This window comes from Cervus canadensis, chromosome 26, assembly GCF_019320065.1.
Source record: "Cervus canadensis isolate Bull #8, Minnesota chromosome 26, ASM1932006v1, whole genome shotgun sequence".
NCBI lineage: Eukaryota > Metazoa > Chordata > Mammalia > Artiodactyla > Cervidae > Cervus > Cervus canadensis.
This window is the reverse complement of record NC_057411.1, coordinates 29932046-29946639: the sequence shown is the minus strand read 5'-3', so window position 1 is coordinate 29946639 and position 14594 is coordinate 29932046. Positions and strand designations below refer to the sequence as shown.

General features: G+C 42.2%; 1 protein-coding gene across 2 annotated transcripts in view; it reads right to left on the bottom strand.

The window, feature by feature from the left end:
- Positions 1 to 14594, bottom strand: part of FRAS1 (Fraser extracellular matrix complex subunit 1) — a 504323-nt gene that overhangs the window by 67880 nt on the left and 421849 nt on the right. For both annotated transcript variants that reach the window (XM_043447950.1, XM_043447951.1), the window contains 6 exons: positions 9002 to 9126; positions 8577 to 8717; positions 6463 to 6690; positions 3604 to 3717; positions 1784 to 1934; positions 347 to 506 (listed from right to left, as the gene is read on the bottom strand). In XM_043447950.1, the coding sequence (XP_043303885.1) occupies positions 347 to 506; positions 1784 to 1934; positions 3604 to 3717; positions 6463 to 6690; positions 8577 to 8717; positions 9002 to 9126 (919 nt within the window). The remainder of the gene's footprint in view (positions 1 to 346; positions 507 to 1783; positions 1935 to 3603; positions 3718 to 6462; positions 6691 to 8576; positions 8718 to 9001; positions 9127 to 14594) is intronic.

Sequence of the window (14594 nt, the reverse complement as noted above, 5' to 3'; positions counted from 1 at the left end):
GCATCTTCTGCATTGACAGGCATGTTCCTTCCACTGAGCCACCTAGGAAGCCCTCATATAAGTTGCTTAACCTATTTCTGTCTCTATTGCTTCATCATTGTGGAGGCAACAAGGTTACTCATCTCATAACTGCAAGCATTAAACAAGATGACGTATGTCAGTTACCCGCTACAGTGCCTGGTACATATGGTATTCAAGAAATATTTGGTGCAATTATTATTTTTATTCTTATTATCATCCCACCATCATGACTGGATGATTACAGCTGACCTCCAAGGTGCTTCATCCTGGCTTCCTTTGCTTTCCTGTTTCATTTCTCAAGAATGAATGCCAACAGCACTTGTACCTGGTATATTTAAAACTGATGAGGGACCACTGGATATGGAAGATGTTGTCGTTGACCACATTGGGTTTACTGTCTTTCACCAGAAACTGAAAACTATCCATCATCTCATGGATCTTCTCCTCATGCAACACGTAACGAATCAACCCCAAGTTCACGTCCTCTGTGAGAAAAAAAGATACTGAATTAACCAGGGGATGTAAAGACAGCCTCATAGATTTCTCCCGACACATCCAGTTTATTCTTCTAGTGGATTACAGACAAAACTTATTTTTCCAGGAACAAAAAAGACTGTAGTCTTAAAAATAAATGTTTCTACCAGGTCTTAAAATAAGATCCTGTAATTCTGTTTGTGTATAGGAAGTACCATTATGCTATTGTACAATGACAATCCCAGGGTCTTAGCAAAAAAGCAGTTTAATAAATGTCTATGGAAAGTTAAAAGCAAATCTTTGAGCCAACAGAGGGAAGTCTCTGACCCCATCTGCCATGCACATATGCTTATACCTGTCCCTAGTTCCTTCAAAATAAAGGTTCTTTGTATGTGTTACTGAGAAAAGCTGGGGTTGGATTAAAACAGCCCCCTCACAAGGCACAGATAACATGGGGCTAGGAGAGAACACAGATTGAGGACAGGGATTAAAAGGAAACATGGCACATAAATTGCAAGACACAGTTGTGTCTTCCCACTCAGGTCCATCCCCAACACAAGTCTAGAAGACTCTGAAAACTTTCCAGTAAACTAAAATACAAATTGGTTTCCTTGATGTGATTCCAAACAGGAAACTATTTATTGAGCAGTCTACCCATGTTGATTTTTCTTTCTTTGCCAAAGACAAAAAATCCATAATCCTTTACAGAAAAAAATGAACCACACAGGATCACAGATGTTTCATAAAGTCTGGTGGCTATTTTTGTTTTGAAAGCAAACCCAGAAGTATCACAGGATCTTTTCCAAACAACTTGGTCAAAACTGAAAGCAATTTGGGAACTAAGGAAGCCAGGTAAAGATAAAAATTTTCTTTTCTTTTTTTTTTCCATCATTTGGAGTAAAGGGGAAAAAATATAAGGAGAAGTAAAATTTCACTGTTGGATGGTTAGATGCCAAAGGATCTATTTGTCTGTAAATAGGTCCTGGGGGGAAGTAGCTGGCAGTGGTTGCGAGAAAGATGAGGGAGATAGGGGGAGTCGTGTTAGAATAGACCCTTCCCACTTCTCATGTTAGTTGCTCAGTTGTATCCAACTCTTTGAAACCCTACGGAGTATAGCCTGCCAGGCTCCTCCATCCATGGGATTCTCCAGGCAAGATACTGGAGTGGGTTGCCCTTCCCTTCTCCAGAAGGATCTTCCCAATCCAGGGATCAAACCTGGGTCTCCTGCATTGCATGCGAATTCTTTACCATCTAAGCCACCAGGGAAGCCCAGCTCCTGAGGGCTCACCCTGTGTGAAGGTAGCCGCTGCCCTGCCAGGCTGCAGCTTGTTCTCCACGTGGCCATGCTTGGGGCCCGTGGTGATCTCATAGACAAGCTGCATGTCCTCCGTGTCTGGGTCCACGGTCAGCAGTTCCTTCTTGGTGATCAAGTTGGTTGCCTGGAATAGAAACCCATTAAATTTAATTCCTGAGATGGGAGTAAAGCAGGAACAAGACCCTCTGACTCAGATTTAATTCAGTTCAACCATGATTTACTAAGCACGTTTACTACCTGGAAAACTTTGTCAGGATTGAACAGGTTATGAGGATAGAAACCATCGCAGCCTCTGTCCCTGATGTTCGCTCTTTCTTGGGGAAGAAAGGCTTATGAGCAAGGTAACTGTGGTGAGTGCTATAGTGGGAGATGTGGAAAATACTGCATCACACTTTTAGGAAGCAAGGACAATTCATTCCATCTGGATTAGGGAAGGGGGTGGCTTCAGTTTGGCCTTGAAAGAAGGCTGGAACTTTGAAAGAAGGATACAATCCAGGGAAGATGGCCACTTTATACCATATAAGAGTTGATTACATTGCTTGAAATTCAGACAGACAAATACATAATATCCCAATACTGCTCAATTATACTGGCTAAATTTTAATTCACTCATTTATTCATTCAACAAATATTTAATGAGACCAAAGGTTTGAGAGAAAAAGAGGATGGTCAACACTATTGAATGTTACTAGACCTAGTAAAATAAAGGCATGTAAGTGACCTTTGATTTGAGGAAATTTGAGGTCATTGATGACTTTGATAAGAGTCACTGCAGCAGGGTAAGAGTTGGAAGTGGAAGACCAATTGGAGAAGAAGAGAATAGGATGGTTCTGAGTATTGAGAAAAATATCAAATAGGGCATGAGAGGAATCTGTACTAACTTTGTCTCATATATTTTAAAATTCCCAATGAGTTCAGTGGAAAGCTGTAATACCACTGCTATATCAGCGATGTGGAGAAGGAAAATTCACATCCTAGAGGCAATACCACACACAAAAGTATGAAACCAGTTCCCAAACTGAGCTGAAGAACTGTGTGTGTTCAGGTGGGAATGAGAATTTAATGCTTGACATGGAAACAGGTGAGAATTATGGCATATCTTAAAATGACCCAATTGGGACTTACGAAAAGGAGAAAAAAATTTAAATTTCTAGAAATACTCTGATGATACTCATCTACCAAAAAACTCACTTCCTTCCCATCTATGGCGTGTACGAGAAGTTTTCCCAAATCCATCCTCCCCTTTTTCTAGTCAACAAACTTTTAGCTGAGCACTAGACACTCCATGCAATAGATAGGACCACAGTATCAATTTCTTTTCAAAACAATATGAGTGCAAGTGATGTGTTTAATTTCTCTATCACTTGCTTATAATTAAGTTCCTTGACCCCTACTTTTCTGTTTTCCTCTTTCCATGGTATGCAGTACTGAAGAGCAGCTAAAGCGTTTTGGCCCTGCTGTTGATAACAACACCCTAGTGATGGCAGAAGAATAAGACAGAAGGAATATGTATCTCTGAATGGTCACGTCGCGCCCTAACCTCCCCACTTCCGTGCTTTATGTGAGGAAAAAAAAACTTCTATCCTATTTGAGCTACTATATTTGGGGGTCATTCTATAAGAACATCTTAAACTATAATACAACTCTAACCAGACTCACAGAGCTCAGCAATCTTAAGAACTTAGCTTAGGGAGGGATAGACATGAGTTGAACAGGAATTTCTGTTCATATTGTCACGAATAGGATAGAGCCCAAGCTGGTTAGTGAGACAGTAGCAGATGGAAAGGCCTTACCTTGCCATCCATGTACTCCAGCCATTGGAGCCCCAGGTTGGTAACAATCCTAGGGGTGCCATCATCCACTGGGAGGATGTCTACCCAGAACTGCTGAGGTGCTGCTGTTATGATCTGTGATGAAAGCCAAAAAGAAAACTCATCATTCACACATACCTGAAGTATGTCAGGTCTAGGGCTTACAGAAGCTGGAACCCTTGAAATCTGTTGACACTTCAAAACAGGCAAGTGAGCAAGTTTCCATCGCTTATCACCACTTGGCTCCTGAGGCTTCAGGGACAATGTTGACTGACAAAGTGGAAATGATATAAGAAGAAAAGCAAGACACAAGTGGCACTCTTGCTGGAATTTCAGCTGCTATGGAAGTTGGTTTTCACAAACCTAAGCTTTCTTTAGTTGAGTTCAATATTGCCCCGAGATGAAACAATAAACAAAATATCTTCCTTTCAATAACTCTTGTTAAAACTTCTATCATTCAAATGTGAATGTCAGGGACTTCCCTGTTGTCCAGTGGTTAAGACTCTGCATTCCCAGACCCGAATTTGATCCCTGGTTGGGGAACTAATATCCTGCATGTTGCACAGGATTGCCTGGAAAAAAAAATTAGTTAATGTCAAGGTCTTCAGGTAGGATTCTGCTAGATGTGAAAAGACGTTTCATGGGAAGAGATTTCCTTTTTATTTATTTATTTTTTTTGAGAAAAAACTGTTCACATGGGCAAAGGGGGCAGAAGAAATCAAGAATAAAAGCATTTGTGAGGACTTCCCTGGTGGTCCAGTGGTTAGGAATCCACCTGTCAATGCAGGGGACATGGGTTCAATCCCTGGTCTGGAAAGATCCCACATGGTGTGGAGGAGCTAAGCCCATGGGCCACGACTACTGAAGCCCATGAGCCCTAGAGACCACACCCAGAGAAGCCACCACAATGAGAAGCCTGTGTATCACAACTAGAGGGTAGCCCCCACTTGCTACAACTAGAGAAAGCCTGCTCACAGCAACAAAGACCCAGCATATCCACTCCCCCTCCCCCCCCAAAAAAAGCGTGTGTGAGAATAGTGCAAAGACATTTCAGTTTATGACTTTATCACCACACAGATATACACATTGCATATTCACAACAGACACAGGGAGTCCAGTCTAGTACCTCCCCATTTCTGAACTGATACAACAAGCTGGCAGACAGCGCAGCAAGATACTGGTGTATCAGTCTTCTCCAACCCTCCCAGATAATTTCCATTTTCAAAATGACACGGTCCCCCTGGAGACCTGCTGTGACCTTTTATGTTTATCAGAGAAGTGGCCCTCTTGTTGATTCATCCTGAAATCTTTTTTTTTTTCCTCTTCTGAAAGTCAAACAAACTGGGGAAGCAGTCACAGTATGGGAGAGGGAAAATGAATGTGATGACCTGCCAGGTGGAGATGCAGGGCGGACATTGAAATGGCAGGGAAATCCCAAGAGCCATCCTACTGACACCTCGGCCAACTGAGAATGACCTTCTCACAGGCTGTTGGTTTCTAAAGCACACCAGAGGATCTTTCCTGGCCAGGCAAAGAATCATTCATCATCAAAGTAGGAAAAAAACTGCAGGCCCGAGAGAAGCTGCTGACCCTTCGCTTATGCTGGAAGCAAACAGTAGGGTGTGATCATGTGCTCACTAAAACTGCTTATGCTGAGTCAGACAGCTATGTGAGACATCAGGGGTCCACCTTTCATCAGAGTTGCAGTTATTCCTAGGGGAAGGTTATGGTGCTGCAGGAAATCTGCTAAAAAAGAGTTAGAACTGCAGGGAAGAGAGTGAAAGGGGATGTTTATAGTTTCTTCTGAACACCTAAATGTTAGAAGTGAGCAATTCCCTTAAGAGAGAGAAGCTTGACAGTTTCATGACCTCAAAAGAAAACCATCTTCATTTGTTCCACAAGCTGATCCTAAAGTGATGACCATGATGATTATAGCCACAATTTATTGGCTATTTCTTGTGTTTCCTGTGTAAGGCACTGGGCTAAGTGCTTTGTGTAATCAGGGGAGTAGATATCCTCATTTTACAGATAAGGAAGCTAAGGCTTAGAAAGGTTAAATGACTTACAAAGACACTCAGGTAGTAAGTGACAGAAGCAGAATTTAAATCAGTGTCTTTTGGATGCAAAAGCCATACTCTTAGCCACTGTAATTCTTCATGAGACTGAAAACTCTGACTGGCTCAGGAGACGATTTGGAACCCTGTGATCTTATTGAAAAACCAGATGAATTCAGGATGGGGAACACATGTGAATCCATGGCTGATTCATGTCAATGTATGGCAAAAACCACTACAATATTGTAAAGTAATTAGCCTCCAACTAATAAAAATAAATGGAAAAAAAAAAAAGAAAAAAAGAAAAACCAGATGAAAGAAAAAAGGAAGGAACAAAGGGCGAGTGCAAAGGAAAAGGAAAAATAATAGCAGTAATAATAACAATAACGACTGTCTTTTATGTGAGTACTCAGTCTTTGCCAATGGTGCTAAGCATTTTTTATGGATCTGTTGATCCTTAGACCAATGGAAGCTGGTGATGATCCTTGTGCACACTGTATAGATGAAAAGCTGAGGCTTACAGAAGTTAAGTCATTTGTCCAAGGCCAATTAGGTGACAGAACCAAAACTCAAGGCGTGTTGACTACATGCGTGCTAAGTTGCTTCAGTTGTATCCGACTCTTTGTGACCCTAAGAACTGTCCCCACCAAGCTCCTCTGTCCATGGGATTCTCCAGGCAGGAATACTGGAGTGGGTTTACCCTTTGCCTAAAAATGCCATGTTCAGCCTCCAGACAACCTCTGGCCTGCTGTGCTCCGCCTCCCTCTCCGCCGTCTCTGCCCCTCACCTCTTTTCCTCCCTCCTCAACAATGAAGAAAGGATTCGTCCCGTCAGCCACGGTGAAGGTGAATCGGTCTTTGAGGGAGTTGCTGCCATCGTGGCTGTAGCGGACCCGGTTCTGGTAGATGTCCTCCATGGTGAAGGTGGACGTGAGCTGGAAGGGCTGCCCATTGGTGGTTCGCTCGATGGTGCCGTGGCGTGGGGGCTGCACGACCGTGAATGTGACAGACTCAGCCTGTCGGGGAGGCAACAAGAGAAGGGAACTCTGTATCAGGAGCCAGACGTACGAGTGGTGGTCAACAGGTGGCCAAGGGTAGTCAAACCCAAAGACCTTTATAAAACAAAGACTGCCTTTTCTTTATAGACACCAAAAATCAAGCTAAGGAGAGAAATTATATTGGTTACTACAATCGAACTTATGTTCTGCTGCCTTCTGTTTTAAGATAAGACATTTAAATTTGGCCTTTTGGGGTTATAGGGGGAAAACTTGAATTTTTAACCTCTAAGATGGTAAGAACTAGACCTTTTAAAATCACTCACTTCCTTTCCATCCACTCTCCTCCCCCAGCACATACACTTTCCCAAAACTCATATACAGAATCTATGCATCAGAACAGAAGCATAACTTCTCATTTCTATTTTTTTAATTGGAGTGTAATTGCTTTACAAAGGTGTGCTAGTTTCTGCTGTACAGTGAAGTGAATCAGACATCTGTGTACATATATCCCCTCCCTCGTGAGCCTCCCTCCCACCACCCCCATCCCACTCCTCTAGGTCATCACAGGGCACCCAGCTGAGCTCCCCGTGTTTTAAAGCAGGTTCCCACTAGCTAGCTATTTTACACATGTGGTGTACATATACGTCAACGCTACTCTCTCAATTCATCCCACAAATTTCCCATTTCTAATAGCTGCTTCTAGGGTGACATGAGAAGGAAAAATACCAATGTAAAAATCCTGCTCAGGACTCTTCAATGATCTCCCACCAACTTGGAAGAAAATGCAGAGGCCTGACCCGGGCCAAGAAGGCCCTCTGTGACCTGGTCCCACAGTTCCTCTCTGGTCTCATCCTTTTCCTCTCCTGCTTGTTCACTGGGGTCTAGACCCTTGGCCTGGCTACTCAATTGTTCTAAGCGCACTGGACCACAAGGCTTTTGCCCTCCTGATTCTTCTGCCTGGAGAGGGATTCTTCTGGGAAACTGCACAGTCTGCTCTTTCTCTTCCTATCTCTGCTCAAGTATCAGTCACTCAGAGAAAACTCCCCTGACCTGTGCCTCAAACAGCACACACATCTATCTCTGTCACCTTCATGTCACTTTATTTTTATTTCTAGCACTTATCACACCTGACAAGATAGTCTATGTTCTTTCTTTCTTTATCATCTGTCCCCTTAACCAAAGGTTGTAAACTCCCTAAGGCTAGCACTTTGATCTGCTTTGTTCACAGTGCTGTCTTTAGCATCTAGAGCTGACCTTGGTAATAAATACTTGCTGAAAGAATGAATAAATGAATGCATGCTGGCACGGGGAAGGGCATACATAGAACTAATTAACAAGTGTGTGGTACCCTTAATGGGAGCTAAATCATGTCAGAATGTTAGATTTTTTAATTGGAAAGCATTAGACAGGAAGAGTTGTCTCGACATGCCCTGTTTAACTGGATAAAACCTGGTTCTTTGAAAATGTTCAAACTGCAATAATTAGTTGTCATCCAGTGAAGTTTCGATGAAGGAGGAAAAAGTGTAGAGATGAGAAAATCCTTTTTCATTAATAATAGGGAGTAATAAAAATTGGATAAAGTGCCATCGACCTAATTTTCTGTGGATCATAATCAAAATCAGAATGTTAACATGATTGTTATGTGTAATTGTGGGAAAGGATAAACGTATTTAGGGTTTCCAAAAGAGTTTAAAAATGACTTAATTTCAAATGTATTAGCTTTTCTTTTCCAGCAGGCCATGGTACGTTCTGGTTTTTATTTTTTATTTTTTTTATGTTCTGGTTTTTAATCTTTCAAGGATGCTTGTATTACTCTCAGCCCCACCCCTCGCCCCATCCTTGGGATGTACTGTAGCAAAGCAACAGGCGTCTCACTAGACCAGAGGCCAGGGTAGCACTCCTACCTCTGTGTCCGCATCCACCGCTTTAAGCTCAAACTCCGTGATGGTCTTCCTCACACCCTCCTGTACCCGCATCCCGAAGTTCTGCACTTGGGGCAGCGCGTCATCCACAGGGCGAAGAGTGATGCGGAAAGTCTGCGTCACCTGCAGGGCGGAAAAGTGTGGGTGGGTCACCTGTCCCCAGCACCCACCCGAGGAGAAGGCAGACGCCCTCTGCATTCCCTTTCACACCGTTCCTGGCATGATTGACCGACCAGAGACCCAGAAGTGAGTTCTCTTTGGCAAGCTAGAGTTCTCTTTGCCTCTGTCCCGGGCTGACAGCAGAGGGAAATGAAGCTCTCTCAACAATGGTGGCTCCGTGCCCTCCAGTTAAAGGAGATGACACTGAATTGATACCCATCAAGGAGGGAAGTGAGCTCCTCACCCACCTCGTGGACTCCATCGGAGAGCGTAAAGCTGAAGGCGTCTGAATGCTTCTCAGCCTCACTGGAGTGGATATACTGAACGTTTCCTGAAGCGAGGTCAGCTTGTGTAAAGGAACTAATCCGGATGCCTAGCAAAAGACGAGAGAACCAGAGAAAGGGTGTCAAGAGGCGAGTCGTGGCTCTCAGGTAAGGGAAATGTCACACTGTCACCAGAGAGCGTCCTTTGTCCTTTTCTTACAGCATCGATGTGCTGCCCTCTAAGACCTTGGGCTAGAGTTGTCTGTGTGTTTTCCCGGCAACAGCACATGTTCTGTGGGAGCATGTGTTAATTATCGCGGCTTCTATCCCGTGCCAAGGCAGCGGCCGATGCTCAATAAATGTTACTCTCTTCTCTCCTGGGGTTTATGTGTGCAGGTCAAACTGTGAAAGGTACAGCCAACGCCTTCCGTGCCAGACTCCTCGCTCTGAGCTTTTACATCCCCCATCGCCTCGTAGTCCTTTCTGAAAACCTGCCCTGATTTTGAATATTGTGTGATGGCTTAGTGTTGAAACACTGGGGTCTGATGGCTTGACTACACACAACCTTTTTTCTGAGATTGGTGAGCCACAATTTTATTGGATATTCTTCAAGGTCTCTTTCATTCTCAGTTCTATGATTCTAGCTTCTCACATACCACTTTGGCCAGGATGGCAGTAACAAAACTTACCACATGAGTTTGGAGTTTGAGCAATCATCCTTTTTCAACTCTCAAATGACCTACCAGTATCTTTTAAAAATGTGATACAGAGAAAACTATTTTTCAGAGTCATTTTAAAGTTAAAAACAAAACCTGAAGTGATTTTTAAATAATGCCAAGGTATCCCATTAATGAATAATATCTCTGTCTTTTCAAATGCTCAACAACATTTGGCAAAACAGCCTCAAATTCTTGCTTCTATCTTAGGGCTCCTGGGGTCCATCCCCAGGTGCCAGGCGAGTCTGAAACAAAATCATATCCTTTAATCTCTCAGCACAAATTTTCTCTTTCTGATTCTGGGTGTTAGAGTATTCATTTATTTAATCCAGTCCTTTGCTTTGGTCCTGAAATTCATTTGCTGCTTCCTGGAATTTACTATTTATATTTGTCACTGCTAATCCTGGCAAAACCAGTTCATCTTTACTGTTAAAAAAAAAAGAGATTCTACTTTGACTATTTTACATTTAACTGTGACATTAATATCATTGCTTTTTCTTAAAAATAAAACACATCAACCAGCATGGTTAATATTTGCACCTCTCTTTATCATCTGAAATGTCATTCAGATACAATAGCCTCCTGAATATTGGGGCATCATTTTTTTTGATAAGGCATTTATATTTCTGTGCTTACTACACTAGCTCTTAACAGGCAAAAATGTGGCCCCCACCCTCATTTTATATAAGTTTCATCTTGTGGTTCTGGACAGAAGTTCATACCATTCTTTAAAAATTCAATAACTTCAGACTGGATGCATGGAGAAATTTAAACCTCTTTCCCTGCTGTGAATCCATTCTCGCGGCTCATGAGGAGATACCTGTGTGGATTCTCATGATCAACTGGTCACCTAATTCACTATTCCCTTTATGAAACTCTAAGACTGATTTAAAAAGGTGATAGATTTCCCTTCCTCTAGAGAAGGAAGTACTGAGATTAATCTTCTTATCTTTTAACATTTTTATTGAGAGGAAATTGATGTATAATAAATTATACATATTTGAAGTATAAGTTTATATTATCTTTGTTAGGTCCATGAAACCATCACCTCAATCAAAACAGTGAAATGTTTCCATCACCCCGAAAGTTTCCAACATTCTGCAACCCTTCCATCCCTTCTTTTCCTATGCTCCACTCCATCCCAAAGAAGCAAATGAAGTCATTATAGATTAGTTGGCATATTCTCTAAATTTTTTAATAAATAGAAACATACAGTATATACTATTTGATGAATGATTTCTTATTTATTTAGCATAATTATTTTCCTAAACATAATTCATCCATACTGTAGCATGTATTTATAGTTCATTCCTTTTCATTGGCAAGTACTATTCCATTGGATGGTTATATCAAAGATTGTTTATCCATTTATCTGTTCACGGACATTTAGGTTATTTTTAGTTCGGGACTTCTACAATGAAAGCTTCTACGATCACTCGTGCACAAGTCTTTGTGTGGAAGTTTTCATTCTTCTGGGTAAATTGCTAAAAGTGGGAGAGTAGGAATATATGTAAGGTGTATGCTTAACTTTTTAGGAATCTGCCAAACTATTTTCCAAAGCAAAGTACTATTTTATATTCCCACTGAGCACTTACCAAGTGCAGAACATTGTTTCAAATTTGCTTATATAGATTTAAAAAAAATATTTTAAAATTTAATTAATTTTTGGCTGCGTCAGGTCTTAGTTATGGAGCAGGAGTCTTTGTTGCAGTTGGGAGGCTTCTCTATAGTTGCCTAGATGTGGGATCCTAGTTCCCCGACCATGGATCAAATGCATGTTTCCTGCATTGCAAGGTGGATTCTTAACCACTGGACCACCACGAAAGTACCTAGATTGTTTTTTTTTTAAATCTCAACAGCTCTGGCAGGTCAAAGTTGGCATCATTTTTCTAGATTATGATACTAATAAAATAGATAAGAAATGTGACCCATCTAGGTAACACAGCTAATAAGAGGGCAGTGCTGAGATTGGAACTCAAGGTTGCTCACTTCCAAAGTTTAGGCCTGCGGCAAGTACTTCTTTATCTTATGTTGATTATATATAGAAGTGAGATTTTATATATATATACATATATACACACACACACATATATATAAAATATTTTTTATTCTGTTAGGAGTGCTTTTTGTAAAACTTATCTAGCTGTTTTGGGCTAGATGAGGAGTCGCTTGGATTTCACCCTTATCCTTTAATTTTTTTGTCAAATAAAAATGATACATGATTATTAAAGAAAATGTGAGAAACAAAGAAAAGTAAAGAATCACAAACCACTCATAGTTCTACCATTGAAATATCATCATTGCAAGTTAAAAAAAAGTTTTGAATCATAGAGCAATTTTCTGGCTATAAACTCCTTCTTATCTGAAATGCTGATTTTGATGGGGGCATTTAGTATTATGATTTAAATGAGAGCCATAATTAAGTGCCAGAGGGTAACAAGCTGCATTAGAAGGTAAGCTTCAAGAGGACAAGATTTTTGCTGTTTCTTCACTAATGTACACCGAGAATACCACCTGGCATAAGTCAGGCTCTCAAAACATATTTGGTGAATGAATTTAGTTCATTGATTACAATTACTATCTAAAAGGTCCTATTAAGCAGACATTCTCAAGCTCTATACACTTAAAACATTTTTTTAGCTGTTGCTAATTGGCTATTGGAAGGCTTCAGCCGTTCACTCACCTGGCAAGATGCTGCTTCTAATAACATATTGTCCCTACTGACTGTCACAGCAGGTAGTTACTGTTTGAAATATCTTGAAGGCTTTTAATCCCATCTAAGGTGTTTTTAGTCACCAACCCGCTGGCTAACCTATGTATCTGGCAGCATTATGGAGACCCACGTTAACCCTGTCAGTTTTCTAACTTCCCTGGAGGGCCAGTATGTTAGAGAAAGTTCAGACCAGGGCAAGGAAGTGGTGTGAGAATAAAGCATCTTTGAAGAAATTGCCTTCCTAATAGGATGTCAGGAAACAGCCCTGGATCTCCTTCAGCGCGGCTGTGAATGGCTCTGTACCCACTGTCTGTTCCCACCTCAAGCTCATGATGGGTAGACTCTCAGCTTCTCTGCTTCCGATTTTCTTCCAAATCTTCCGTTAATGGAATGAATTGTGTCCCCCCAGATTCATACACTGATGTCCTAACCCTCAGTGCCTCACAATGTGACTTTATTTGGAAATAGAATCACTGCAGATGTAATTTGTGAACACTGGTCACTGGGGGAGCTTCTGTAGTGGCTTGGTGGTAAAGAATCTGCCTGCTAATTCAGGAGACATGGATTCGATCCCTGATCCAGGATGATCTCACATGCTGCAGAGCAACTGGGCCCATGGGCCACAACTATTGAGCCTGTGCTCTAGAGCCCAGGAATCACAGCTACTAAAGACCACACTCCCTAGAGCCCAAGCTCTGCAACAGAGACGCCACCACAAAGAGAGGCTTTACAATGCAACTAGAGAGTAGCTCCCCACTTGCCACAACTGGAGAAAAGCCCATGCAGCAACGAAGAACCAGCATAGCCAAAAAGTAAAAATAAACAAAATTATTTTTTTAAAAAAGGTAAGGTCATTAGGATGGGCCCTAAGCCAATTTGACTCATGTCCTTATAAAAGATGGAGTTTTGACACAGACATACACATACAGGGAGAATGTCACGTGAACATGAAGACAGGCGTTTATGAGCCTAGGGGAGAGGCCTGGAATGGAGCCTTCCTCAGGAAGAACCAACTCTGCTGACACTCTGATCTTGGACTTCCAGTTCCCACATCTGTGAGACGATAAGCTTCTGCGGTTTAAGCAGCTCGGTCTGCGGTGCTTTATGACAGCTGCCCCAGCAGACTAATGCACCTCTGCTCTCAGGAGGACCCGAACTAAGACACCAGGTGCATTTAATTTTGGTTGGTGTCACAATACTGAGAGGCTGAGATAGAGAGGAAGCCAAGGAACACCTTTGGTAAAGCATCACCTCTGGGAAGTCCTTCCTGACTTACTCACAGCCCCTTGACTCCTAACATCCTCACACAACGCTGTTACAGCTACCAACATACACTTGCACATATTTGCTTACATGTCTCCCACTCCCAAGACACAAGCGTTCTCCTGCTGCAGCTACTCAATAAATGTCTGGGGAAGGGGAGAACCAGTGTGTGCTGGAGACAGCTATGTTCAATATTATTGCTCCCTGACTTTAAAAATACAACTGCTGTTTATTAGTTAAGTGACTGGATGTTCAGTTAGGGTCTAGATCTCCCAGCTACCTCACAGCCTCACGTGGCTATGTCCTTGCTACTAGGATGTGACCAAAAGGGATGTGTTCCTCCAGTAATTCTCCTAAAGAAGAAATGGATGTGGACGCCACTGGTTTTTTCCTGCCAGTTGCTGGCGCGGATGCTGACAATACAGTAGTCACCTTGGACCAGAGATGGGAGCCTCACGTGAAGGGTCACTGAACCACCTTAGGTGGTCTGAACCACCTGCCTCTAGATTTTGCTGCGAGCGAAAACAAACTTGTGGAAGGTACAGTATTTTGGAGTTGCTTTTCCCCAGAAGCATAGTTTCTATCCTGATGATATAACTCCTTACTCTGATTTCTTTAGAATAAGAGGGTCCTGGCACTTTCCCGGTCATCAGGGGTTAAGACTTCATGTTCCACTGTGGGGGGAGCAGGTTTGATTCCTGGTCAGAGAACTAAGATCCGATATGCTGCTCGGTACAGCCCCCAAAATGAAAAGGATAAGAGAGTTCTTAGGGTTCCTGACATGAGGTTGCGGGCCCTCAACCCTGCAAGGAGCCCACACAGGGACTCGAGCTTAAAGCAGCTCTCCTCCATGGTAGGAATCTCGTGTCTGTCTTCTGCCCGGCTC